We start from the raw sequence: 13,989 nt of genomic DNA on the forward strand, positions 1-13,989 counted from the left end.
AATAAAAACAGTCAACAATTCACAGTCATACAACCAAGACATGTATCCACATGTTTAGGCAAAAGACTTGAACATTATTTTAATTTAAGATCACACGGCATGCTGGAAAGATCAGTCACTTAAATAAAAGGAGGTTAAACATGCCCCAGCATAACCCCCATACATTTTCAAAACTTACATCCACAGCCTTAGTATGGTAGGAGCTGACTCTGAGAGAGGCTCATTCAACCACAATAATACATTTAAATAGACATGTATCTCAAAACTCAGAAGATAGTTGACAATAGCATTGTAGAGAATAGAAAATCGATGGCACTGTCCTTTTAATTGTTCTATTGTTGATTGCAAACAGCCTTCTACAAAATATCTCCTTAAAATCAGATAGAATAAATTGTTGTTAGGGATACTTGTCAAGTGCTACTCTTATTGCAATATTGTATTTTACTTTATATTCTTATCAAAGTTTGATGTGCAACCGTTCCAAACTTTTGGTCTCAAGTGTGCACTCTCATTTTTCACTACAGACTGATATTGTAATTCCATCACATTAGGCATGACTATTTCATTTTCGTATTCAACAAACAGCTGACTTGTATCTGCTACAGCTGCTCTTTTTCTCTTGCAAGCATTGAAAGATGGAGAACTGTTGCACATTCAGGGAGAATGAGAATGTCTTTATGCCAAGTTCAGGTTGCATCTTGCCAGCCAGCAGACTACACTTGTAACTAGGTAGTTAAGAACCATATATTCTTTTACCTAGTCAAATTTCTGTCTCCCTCGTGGATATCTAACTTTTCAAGTTAAGAAATGACTACTCTTTCTGGATAGTCCTTTGTCTGACATTGTTTTTTTCTTTATGTGGTCTTGAACTATGGAAATTGGGTTATTAGTTGAGAGGGTTGGAAGCTCTACTCAAGTTGTAAAACCAGGCCTTGTTATGGTGGATAACAAAAGTCAGCAAACTAACTTGTGCTTAATGCTCCGGTAGCTTATCAAATACAGACAGGCTTAACTTACAGGCTATGTGTAAATACTTCATGCAGTACACACACAGTAAAAAAGTGAAAACACAACATAAGAAAAATCCCCAGCTAATTTAGAAAAATGATATCAGAACAATAAAAATAAATTAGAAAAACCAGAGATATCAAGTTTCTGGTGAAAAAAGCACCAAGAAGCACACTTGTAGTCATCTGATCTTGGTAGCCTGAGAGAGATTCACAAGTTTACGCCGACCATGATGGAGTGTGGGTTAGATACACGGACCAGGTTATAGGTTAGCCTCACTAAAAAGTTACCTTCTCAAGGCTGTCACGAATTGTGCCATTCACAATTACAGTGGCCATGAGGAGGATGCTTTCAATGCAAGGTCAGGGTCGAGCATTGTGTGGATGGTCGTTGCTATAGTGCAAAGAGCCGGTGACTGCTGAAGCTTACCATTGGTTGGTCATTGTGGATGGTAGCTGTCCACAGGAAGTGCAGTTCTCATTTTGCTATTCGTCGTGGACAGTCACTGTTGGCACAAAGAGCAGGCCCCACTGGAGCTTCAGTCATCACGGGTGGACAAGTCTTGACACAAAGATGTCACCTCATGGCCGCAAGGACCTCAAACTTCAGGATTTTCATCTTTTCTTGTGTAGGATCCAGCCATAGGCTGACTAACCGGGGCATGTCTTGGGGATCACTCTAACAGAGGGCAGCAGCAGGGTTCAGGCAGATCCAGGCAGGCCCAGTTGGTGACGGTCTGTGTACCAGTTGCAGGGATGCCTCTAGAAGCTGGTTGGGTCCCTGTTTCACGCAGGAGGTCAACCAACTGACCTATGGAGTCACTCTTGGGAGTCTGGGCTCTAGTGGAGCATGTCCAATCCTTCTTCATTCAGCATGGCAGCCCCTCTTCCTAAATCAAAATGGCAGTCCTTCTTCTGACTCTTCCACAGGTCCAGGAGTGTTCTGAGGAGAGGTTCTAAAAGTCACACTTTTATGCCTAGTGCCAGCCTTTGTGTGGGGGAATTTCCTGCCCTACCCCCAAAACTGGTTCTAGACAGTTCTTTCCCTGGTCTTGATTCAATATGTCTAGGGTGACAAACAAGTCCTTTGTTTCATTGTCTGAGTGCCCAGGACACTGGCAGATAGGCACAGTTGGTTTGAGCAAGAATATGCCAACTTTATAAAAGTGGAGATTTCAAAATCGCACATTAAAATTTGACTCGGCATTAAAGATTACTTTTAAATTACAACTAATTTAAGTGTAACTGTAATTGCTCTATCTGCTTCCAAACTGAAGTTAGCACTAATTACGTGTAATAAGGTAACCCAGTATTAGTCTATGGGAGGCATAGCCTTACAACAGTGAAAAATGAATTGAGGAGTTTTTCACTGTCAGGAAATATAATACTTACGGGCACATCCTATTTTGAAATACCAGGCCCTACACCCTATGAACCTTTATGGTTATCTTAGGAGTGACTTACTAGTAAATTAAATGTGCCAATTAGGTGTTATGCCTATTTTGCCATATTTTAAGGAGAGAGCAGAAGCACTTTAGCATTGCTTAACAGGGGTATAGTGCACAGAGCTCTAATGCCAACAAAAAGCAAGTTCAGCAAAGTAAGGGGGGTCAAGGGAAAAGGTTTTGGGGCAATACCATCCCAAAAATACCAGGTGTAACATATACTTTTCCTTGCTTTCCTGTCAACAATTGCAATGTTAAGCCATGAGCTCATTCAGGTTATCGAAGGAAGTAACAGTAGAAACTTGGACATTATTTGCTGCTTCACTGCTTCAGAGAATTTGGGATTGGTAGTTATGGATGCTTTGGTAGACTACATTGACAGCTGTACTTCTTCACCTCAATTTAAGCCGTGCTGTCCTCATATTTACAGTTTTTAATTCTATATAACATGCCACAGTATTAACATGCTGGTCATCCTCCCACTATTTAAAAGAGACAAAATATAAGATTGTGCCTATTTGTTACAGAAGATAAGCATGTACCAATATTTTGCCAATTTACTTTAATGATCGGTTAGTATCCAGTACGCAACAAAAAATCATAAATGCATTCAACTTATTTGAAACACCCACATCCTTGTGAGGTTTTTTCTGTTGTCTTACTTTAGCAAATGCCTTATACTATAAAGCACACATAATCCTGCTGTAATGTTGAAATTGTATATGTGAATAAATCCATTTATAAGTGCCTTAAATCTTTAACGTGAACTTCCATTTATAAATTATGGTATTCACCCATCTACATTGCACCCATGGTGGGAAATACCTTTGAGAATGTGTCACTTTGTGATGAAAAATATGGTAATGACAAAGTCTAGTTTGATTAACTTATAGCTTACATTGGCTCTTTATATTCACGCTGCTGCTTTCAATTATGTATAGAGGTATCCAGTGAATTTTTAACCAATATTTCTTAACATTAAATGAAATACATTTATGAATAATAACTCATATTGATTTCCATACTAAACATCTTCTTCTTAGGATCCAGCAATTGCAGGCAATGAAACTGAACCATATGATGCATTCACAAGAGGGGTCAAAGAAGATGTGTTCATTAAGTGGGCAGATGGAAGTGGCATAGTTTGGGGGAAGGTATGTTATTTTATTTGGAGAACAAAATGTATTTAATTATCCAAGATGCATTCACAACATGGACGTTCAAATCTTACCATTTCCATTGGTCATCTCTCTGTGTAACAAAAGTTAGTTTAAGATGTGTTACTCATTTTTTATGTTCTGGGGGTGCAGAGTGCAGACCCATATCTACGAGGACATGCAAAGCCACTTTGCATGGCTTTTTATGGCCTTGTAGATATTGTGTAAGGCAAAGAAGTACAAGTCACTGTGTTTCCTTACGCTGCATTAGGGAGGCTTTCTATGTGTGTTGCAGTGGGTGTTTCCACGTAACACCGATAGGTTTTAACACATTCCCATATTTACAAGGATCTGTAAACATGGGAATGCACAAAACTATACACCTCCCCAGGGCAGTCATAACGAGGGGAAATATGCTAATTTCGCCTTGTATTTTCCTCTTTCTGTGTGCTGCATTGTGCAGCACTCATAGCAAGTGGAAAATGCCTACATGGATTGTTTTTTTGGTAGAAGGTGTTCCTTCCTGTCCAAAAACCATCCTACCAACAAGAACAGACAGTCAGTCAAATTCCCTTTATTCGGTTAATTAAAACCATAACAGCATTCTACATAAACAATAAATATTAAAATGTCAAGATAACACAAAAATCGCATAAGCCAAAATGGCACCACCACAGTCGGAAAGGACAGGAATGCACCGTACATTATAAATGCAGGACATTCTGTCCATTGCCTGTTGACGCAGGGCTGCTCGGCAAAGTGACTTACTGCACTGCACTACTCTCTGTAAAAAATTCATAAATGTGGCCACCAAGTTTCTGAAATAAGGAACTTACAGAGCTATCTGACAGTTTTGTATATACATCAAGAATGAATAACTTGATAGTTTTGAATTTGCTTGTTTTTACTTTGAAATGGGTTTGATTACATTCTGCTCCTAATAAGCTAAAACATAACAAGATATTTCACTTTCTATCATATATTAGCATATGCTAAACATATTTTAGAATATAGTGCATATTTTATCTGTTGGTGATGTAATTTAACAGCTATAGCGGTCAACCTCCAAGCTGGAGAACCGGGTTTGAGTTTCAGCGGGACGCTCAACATTCTGTGATTCTGGGCAAATCATTTAATCTCCCTGTGCCTAACAAAAAATGAATGTGTCTGTGTGTAACGTAACTGGTGCTCATGTGAACATCTCTGATACCTTCAGATCTAGTTTGTGCTATAGAAAAAGCATTAAAAAGCTATCTTTGGATCAAACACACATCAACTTAGTAGGAAACCACAGCACTGTTAAATCAGCTATGCACTCCCACTATGAAAGCAAGACCATGTAGTCACACAAACGTGAGTAAAGGTATGGTCCGGTATAAAATCGAATACACTAAATGTCATAACGCATTATTTCAAAACATTTTATTGATTTCACTTAACGTGAAATGTGGACATTTTACACGTTTTGTCAGCATAAGTAATATTTTCCCAAAACCTGCTAAAATTCAATCCAAGTCAAATGGCAAAAACTAAAACAGAGAAAAGGAAATACATCTTGACAAATATTTGTCATGCCTGCACCCACCTTTTTCCTATCAAAAGAAGCCCTTCCCAGTTGTCAGTGACCAAAGATCAGTGAAAGTAAGATCACCAAACAATTGCGCAAAATCTTTGAGATTAGTGCCAATATCCACATAGACATTCTTACTCTAGACACTGAAATGTTATTAATGTTCATCATGCCCTTCTCTTAGCCCCGTAAAAGAACCAGGCATCATCCTTATGTTACTGAAACTATCACTTTAAACACAGTGGATTACCATATTGTTTTGAAACATCCACATAAATGTGCAAGATGTTAAATGAAACCCGACTGGCCAAAATCCTTCCTTTCTAACCACAAGTACAAAGTCGGATTTGACTTAACATACTCAAATTCTGCTGGGGTGAAAAATATGGTGCTGCATGCTGAAATCCACACTCAGGGGCATTTGTACAAGCCCCTTTGCCATGGGAACGTCACTTTTTGTGGCATTAATGTGACAATAGGGGCTTTGCCTTATTTGGGTTTGCCGCACACATGGAAAAAGCAAAACGTCTTGGATTGTTTATATTCAGGAAAGTAAAATCAAGTAAAATCAATAAAATGCAATGCATTCTTGAAGTATTTGCACACAATAGAAATATAATTTCTGCTTCTTAACAAAAAAGGCTTCTATACCATATAAACAGGAAAAGAAGAAACATATTGAGTGGTGTGCAATATTACCTTATGTTACAATCAATCAAAAATCTTTATTCAGATTGAAATTAATTCATAAAAGAATAAAAACGGCAGCAACTACACACAAAGAACACTAGTTTCAAATCCTTGTCACACTATAGCAGATCAGTATCTCATTATAGTCAATTTAGTGGTGAGGGGCCATATGTATCAAGGGGTTTTACCCATTCTGTGTCTATGGGAAAATGTGTTCATACATATGGCCCGAGGTTCCTTGCCAACCTAAAGTACAACAAGTACGTATTATGCAAAACGACCAGTTATGCAGCCAAGAAAAAGAGTTAAGCAAGTTGTAAGATATATTAAAGCATATTGGAAACTGATTCATCATCATGACCAAAAGTGCATTATGTACATAATGATGTGCTACTTTTTGTGCAAAGATATTCAACTGTGCAAAGATGCATGAAAATTATATAAATGACAAGATTGTTGTATTCAATATTAAGATGGTTCTAAAAGTGCAGACAAATATTTTAAAATATAATCATACAGCCTTCAGTTGTTTTATCCATAATTATATGTAAAATGCATACAAATGTTTAAAAACAAAATTCAAATTGTCATAAAATATTTGGTGTGAACTCATGTTCTCAATGTGTGATACTAAAAGACTGAGGACTTGCCCCAGGAAAGTGATTTTTAAAGGAATTCTCCTACAGAGTGAGACATGCAATTATTTGGGAGCATCCGCAGGTAGTAAACAAATTGATTAAAGCCTAATGTTTTGAGTAATGATAATTTTAAAAAAAGTTGGACGCTTCATAAAACTTACAGAAAAATATAAAATGTGCCAAGGTATGAGGTGATGATTCGTCACAGGTACAAAGCAGAATAGATTTGGGGTCAAATCGGGCCAGAGGAAAACACTGGTCACATCGCATAGTACCTAAAAGTATTTTTGTCAATAGTGCCCTTTCCCTTATGTTGGTGACATACAAGAGGTATGGCTCAACCCCTTTGAACATTTGTAGGCTCATCAGTTCTCCCATATCAGGCCTCATCACCTCACAATCTTCCTCACTGGGGCTGTCCCTTTCAGAAATAGATCTTTAATCTTGGTAGATTCCCCCTTTTGAATGGTGCTAGGGTTAAGGAATAACTCTGGTGTTCCCGAGGCCTTCACTGATTTATAAATATATTTCAGCCATAGGATGCTTAGGCCGTGGTCACAAGACAGACAATCCTCTATGATATCCCTGTTAAAAGAGGTCTCAGGGTTGCTCCAGATAGCAGACCAAAGAGGAAGGGGAACCAGTCCATCAAGATCCGTGACAAAAGGCAGTCCCAGTTCCTCCCGTAGAAAGTGCTGTGAGCTACCTGGTCCAAGACCAAGAAGCTGCTGACTGACAGATTTTCCTCCCTCTGAAGCCTGCTACAGTCTCTATACCCCTATATCCCAGCTCCATAGGTGAGGACAGGTAGGCATTTCAGTTTGTACATTTCTAACAAAGGTACAATGGATGTGCTGCCTACTCTAGTAGATACGTTAAAGACGGCTCCCACTGTGCTGTTAAATCTAGAACATCGTTGGTGAGATAGAGTACAAAACTGTTGTTATCTGTCAAAGATCACTCCCAGGTAAGGAAATTCGCTGAACTTGGTGATGTTTATGTCTAGGTCCAATTTATCCATAAAGAATACAACGTTGTCAGCTAGGGACCGAAATCCATTAGGTGTGCAGGAAAGCAGGCCCACTCATCAGCATATAATAACTCCACCACAGGATTGGATTTGATCCCAACCAAGTCATGGCAGTTCCAAATGAGCAGGGAGTCTAAATCGTTTATGTATATAATAAATAGGATTGGTGCTAAGACGCACACTTGATGTACACCCCTAGCGAGGTAGAATAATTAGGTGCATTCTGCATCTGTGCTAAATCTCACTCTGACCGAGATCACACAATGCATTGCATGCAAAACGTCTACCAGATCCTGCAGCATACCAAGCCGCTGAAGGATAAGCAACAGTTTGGATCGGTTGACTCTTTTGAATGCACTGCTCAGGTCCATAAGTGAGAGGTATAACGGGCACTTCTTCACAAATGAGTATTTTACCACTATTAGGTTCAGGTTGAGACATTGCTCATGTGTCCCCAGACCTACCCAAAAACCATTTTAGGCCCCGCTCAGGACTCCCTTCTGCTTGACTCTACCCTCAGTCCTGTGCAGAATCACCCTACCTACTACCCTGACTCCAGGGTCAAGGAGTGAGCTAGGCCTGTAGCTGCGAAGGCCCTGCCTACAGCCCTTCTTTAAGATTGGTATGATGGTAGCTTTTTGCCATGATGCGGGAATCCTATAGGATACAGCAGCATTGAGAACATTGATGATAATGGGTGTAGACAGATCAGTGTTGCCTTTATACATATCCATTGGAGCCCCATCCGGTCCTGGAACTTTATTTGAGGAGCTATCATTGATGGCCTTTGTTATCTTCTCAAGGTAATACCTATTTGTTAGGGGGAAAGAGGGACTGATATCATCTTGTTCATTGGGAAATGGGCCTTCAAAAGAATAAATATACTTACAGTGGTCTATCCAACTCTAGGGAGTAATATTCAAGCCCAGATCCTTATACTTGTTTATTAGTTGCTGATTATCAATGACAATTGCCCAGAATTTTTTAGAGTCCATACCCTTGCAGGCAGTAACAAGGCCATTCCATGCCTCTTCTTCGATAGCTGCTTTACGTTTTTTAATTGTAGACATATAGTGCTGTCTGGCTTTGAATGTATTTTCCTGAACTCTGGCTTGGAGTTTAGGGCAACCCTCATATTTTGGTTTGAAGTCTTACATTCCCTCTCAAACCACCCTGGGATGGAGGAAACTACATCTTTGGGCATGATTTTAGGTGTAGATTTAATATGGCTAATTAGTGTTTGGTAATGGTCTTCAAGGCTGAACAGTTTTCACATAGAAGGTGATCCATGATCAGGGTCCGATTGGCCCTAACAGCCTTGGCAGTTACACGGGGGATGTCAATCTCCTTCAATCTGAGTCTAATCCCCATGTAATTAATGGCCAAGTTGGTTACACCTTTCAACAGAACGGACTGTTGCCCTAATGGCAAATTTAGGGTAATTTCAATCCACTGGAGATAGCTCCGCAAGCCACTACACAGTTCATCAGCTCCCGAGATAAAACGCCATTGTCTATGGTAGTACCCTGTCCCCGACTTATGACGGTTGGATAGATGATTCGCCATACCGCTGATTTCAGCCAAATCACAAAATGTATATTCCAATAAGTTGTGCAAAAGCGTTTGCCCTCTGTTATCAGTCACATCATCTGGCCATAACGGCGTTATCACAGCAAATGGGTCGGAGATTGTGTGGCAGGGTGATTTTAACGTTAAAATCCTCCGACGATTGCCAGAAACCCTCCCAAATTACACTCTGCTCCACGTTTTAGTACCCCAATAGGGTTAAGTAATGCCCTGATTTGGCAGGCCAACTCCACTACTACTTTGTAGAACTTGATCACAAACAAAGAAAGCATGAAACAACTCTTTTAGCAAAATCACAGTTGATTTTCTAATTGATATTGTATTTTTTAGTTACGGTGCAGAGATGGCGATTTACCATAATATCAGCACAGGCAAGCTTTGGCCACAATGGCATGAACAAATTGCCCCTCTTTCCCAACATTAGAATCAAAAACGTCTCTTCTTTTTATAGTTTCGGGGTCATGGGAAGGGCATGAAGCAAGATATTGACAAAGTATATAGGACTTTATTGTTCTCAATATTCAATTGTGCTTTAAATAAATATCATCATATTCATAAATATTTCAATTTTTAGTGTAGTTAATTTGGCCATTTGTGAAAAGTGTGTGCTCAACATTTAAAGGTTAAATACACTGATTTCATTTTCTTGTGCCTCAATTTTAGGTGTGGCCAGATTTTCCAAATGTAACAGTTAATGAGTCAGTGCCCTGGGAAGACCAAGCATGGGTACAGTATTTCTTCATTTGTTTATTTAAGATGCAATGCCATTGTTATATTTTCAATATTTTTATTTATGCGGTCCTATTTTGATTCTTAAATTATACTGCAGTAAGTTATTGAACAGGTATTAAAATCTGTTATCTTTTTTAAAAGTATACTATTATGTGTGATAATACTAACATTGTACAATGATAACATCATAGTCACAACCCTGAATATGTCATGCATGTTGTTCAACTCTAAAATCAAAATTCATAAGGGCACATCAGGGACCAAATTACACATAGTGCCCTCGGGGTGCAACAGGCATGTGCGTCTGGTTTTTACACCACCAGGGCACTATGGTATTATAGAAGGAGCCACAGACAGTTGTGCGGATGCTACTATAATGCTGATAGTGCTGGCAGGTATGTAGTGCCAAAGCTATACTGAGAGGGCGCTCCCTGATTTGCGTAGGGGCATCACAGTGCTTCCCCTGAGGACAGCCCGCTGGAGGGGGAAAGGGAGCCCCATAGCTGCAGACAGGCACAGTGACTCTTTGCGCGTGTGTACAAAGAGGTCTCTCGCCCTTTTTAGGCCGAGCATAGGCTGTCCAGAAGATCTGTTGTATGGACTTTTTGGGCTCTGGAGATCATCCCCAGGACTTGTCCGCTTCCACTTTAGCTCAGGGACTCTTTTATCTGTTCAACTGCCTCTATGTTACTGTCTTGATAGAAAACGACCAGCAGAGGTCAGTAAAATACCAGAAATGCTTTTTGCTAAGGAACATTCTTTTTATTTTACTGGTAACTGCCTCTGTTTAACTTTCTTGATAGACAACGACCAGCAGAGGCCAGTAAAATACCAGAATCACTTTAGCATTCCCTAGATTCAAGGCCATAGAAACTTGTCTTCCACGAGCACCCTTAGACAATAATATTTTTTGTAAATCTTGTATTTTCAGTGACATGACAACCAAAGGCCCTGATTTTATATTAAAAACACAGCTTTGGACAATAATATTTCTCCCTGATAGGCAGGATTTCTCTCCATGTGTTCCCATACCTCGCGTGTACTGCAGTTTGGTGCTTACTTTCCGTCCATTTTAAAGAACAGTAGATGTTTTATTACCCATGCTAATGTGCTACATAGCTAAATACATATAAGGTCCCAAAGGTGAGACCGATTGCATTGCAAATGCTTGTTTGTTTAAAGTGCAGGCAGAATGCTGCCTGCACAGAAAAACACTGAGCAGCTTGCAAGCAGCTGTTCTGGATTTCACTAAACGTGCTGCCCCCAGGGCAGTGCAAGGTTGCAGGTGACCTGGGGGCACTGCATTGATTGTAAACGAGCGCAGTATTGCAATCTGTGTCTGGTGCATCTTTTGAATGATGCACCATGGGGCACACAAAGGGCACACAGAGAAGTATGCTCTCTGTGTATATGTAATACAGGCCCAGCTGTTCTAGAGGAATTTAAACTTATGTTAAAATCATAAAACTAAGGTTGCTGCTGGACGAGGGAAACAGACTAATTAGCTTTGGGTTTATTCAGAGCCGGTGAAAGTATATTTTGGATTTTTAGAAGGACATGACATCATACCACCACCTTCCAAACAATCAAAGGGAATTTACAGCTTGTATCGCCAATTTGGCACCATTACCCTCTGCTAGTAATGTCTTACTTACTTTCCCTGCCCCTTTAACTGGTCCATTTTTATAAGACAATTATAAAGTGTAACAGCTACTTCCTAAGACGTGTTCCCTATGTATGTATAATTTAATGAAAAGGAAGTAGGGTATAACTTCAAGAGATGAAGATAAAAAGAACGACTAGAAATGAAATATAAAAGGCTTATTAATTAAATAACGATTGTTTTGTCCATTAGGCACTTGTAAATATGTTTAATCAAAAATCCTTGGAGGATTCTATAGCCACTGTCACCTCTTCCTAATCCCAGTCCACTAATAATGAGGTGATCTACCTGTAGCCGCAAAATTTATTCATACTTAAGTGAAAAATAATACTCTCCCCAAACATTGTGGGAGTGATATTTATTATTTTATGCTGTGCATGCTGACATAATTGGGGTCTCCCTGCCTGAAATCCTGGCCAGCATGAAATGTACTTTGGTCTGCATTATTGTGGTGCAGCACTCAACATTGAAATGGATCCAGTTGTTCCTGCTGAATTAATCACAATTGAATCCAAACACTCCATGCTGAGTGCTGTCACTAGCAGGGGAACATTGGACAAGAAGCTATGCAGTTTCAGCATGTTATCAAGAACTAGAAAACAAAGAATGAATTGCCAAACCATATAAGTCAGCAAAATAACCAGAGCCAAGTCTTCCTATACATGACACCTTATTGACATGGGCTATATGGATGTGCAACGTAAGAAAGATGTCTACTGTGAAATGTACAAAGGTAATAATGAGTCACAGCTTCAACCTAAGTCTCTCCATCCTCTTCAAAAGACTCTTTGCTCCTTGGCATTCCCTCTGTCTGGGAAAGGACTCTATCCCCATCCCATTGGCACAAAGGGAATTCAGTTGTTATTTCCCCAGTGTGGCTCTGAGCAGGGCAAAGTACCAGACACCACACAAAAAAGAAGGGACTGCAGAAAAAGAGCTTGAGGAGGCACAAGACAAAGTTCCAAAGATGAGGGTGCACCTGTGGTGATTTGATAGAGGAGGACTTAGCACGTGTCAGTGATACTCTGGGTTTTGATGATCCTTAATCTTTATCTAACAGAATGGAATGAGGCAAAAGATAAGCATTGTTTAATTGCTAGGCACAATATATGTAAGGCAGAAATACTAAATAGAAAACAGTACCAAAGGTGAATACCCCCTTCCTGATTCGTGTCTAACTTCTTGTTGAATGACGAGCATATGCAATTTACTCATCCCAGTCCCCTTTGGAGAATTTCCTGGGAGACTGCTGAGGATGAATAGGAAAGTAGTTCTCCGCTGATGTGGATATGATTTTCATTGTGCTTCTGTTGGAGTTGTCTTCAACACATACTATAAAGTCAGAGGAAGATGATAGTATCAGTTTGTAAACGTTGATACAGGTCAAGATTCTTCATTGCAGTTCATATACCCAGTTTTGTGGCCAAATATCTGTTTGATTCCTATTGCAATACATTATGCAATCATGCAGAGGTGTATGTGATGGAAATAGTTTACCACAAAACAAAAATCCTCTCCTTAATAAGGAAAAGGCTAGTGCTGCACAAATGGTTCCCAAAGGTTAAACCACTAGAGAAGGAAGCCAGCAGCTATGAGTATCTCAGGTTAATTATGGATTCAAAAGAATCATTTGCTGTGCAAAAAAACCAAGGGGCTCATTAACAGCTCCCATGCACCACCAGAAATTCTAATGAAGCTCCAGCGTTCACACTACAGAGCTATATCTACAAGGCCATGTAAAGCCACCCTGCATGGCCTTTCATGGACTTATAGAAATGTTGTAAGGTAACGCAGCATAAGTTGCTGCGTTACCTCGCACTGTGATAGAGAGGTGTGCCATGGGCGTTACAGTGGGTGTTCCCATGTAACACCCATGGCATTTGACACATTCCCAGATTTAAAACATGCTGTAAACTTGGAATGTATCAAAAGCCTACGACTCCCCAGGTTTGCAGAACAGTTGTTTATGTGAAGGAAGGTAACCGTTCCTGCACAAAAACAAGCTGATTTCAACCTGATTTCAACACAGGCACCCTTGCTCCATGGTGTAAGAGTGTCTGTGTTGGAGTTAGGCTGTCATTTGTGTGCCAGCGCAGCGTAAGAGGACAGAAATGCAGAATATCTCATAGATAGAGCACATTCCTGCCCTTTTCTTTCAATGCAGTGAAGTGCAGCAAATTGACCTGCAGCGCTGCCCTGCGCGAATTGTTGTAAATAAGCCCCCAAATATCCAGGAAGTGCGCTGCACTAATACCAGCCTGAAATGTTCTTTTGAACTCTCTAAAAGACCTTAGGATGCTACCAATTAGAAGATGATCCCCACCAAAATGTTTCTAACACTGGAATACCAGAAAGAGGTGGTTGGTGGCCGCGACACAAGCACAATAGAATGGGCTGTTAGAAGTACATACAGATATGTATTGTCTCTCCCAAAATACAAGCTGTTAAAGATTGAAATCAGCTTGCAGGG

General features: G+C 39.9%; 1 protein-coding gene across 3 annotated transcripts in view; it reads left to right on the top strand.

Annotated features, from left to right (window-relative positions):
- Nucleotides 1-13,989, top strand: part of LOC146785847 (maltase-glucoamylase-like) — a 783,978-nt gene that overhangs the window by 662,998 nt on the left and 106,991 nt on the right. For all 3 annotated transcript variants that reach the window (XM_085635202.1, XM_085635203.1, XM_085635205.1), the window contains 2 exons: nucleotides 3,496-3,606; nucleotides 9,788-9,850. In XM_085635202.1, the coding sequence (XP_085491328.1) occupies nucleotides 3,496-3,606; nucleotides 9,788-9,850 (174 nt within the window). The remainder of the gene's footprint in view (nucleotides 1-3,495; nucleotides 3,607-9,787; nucleotides 9,851-13,989) is intronic.

Source organism: Triturus cristatus, chromosome 11 (genome assembly GCF_964204655.1).
Source record: "Triturus cristatus chromosome 11, aTriCri1.1, whole genome shotgun sequence".
Lineage (NCBI taxonomy): Eukaryota > Metazoa > Chordata > Amphibia > Caudata > Salamandridae > Triturus > Triturus cristatus.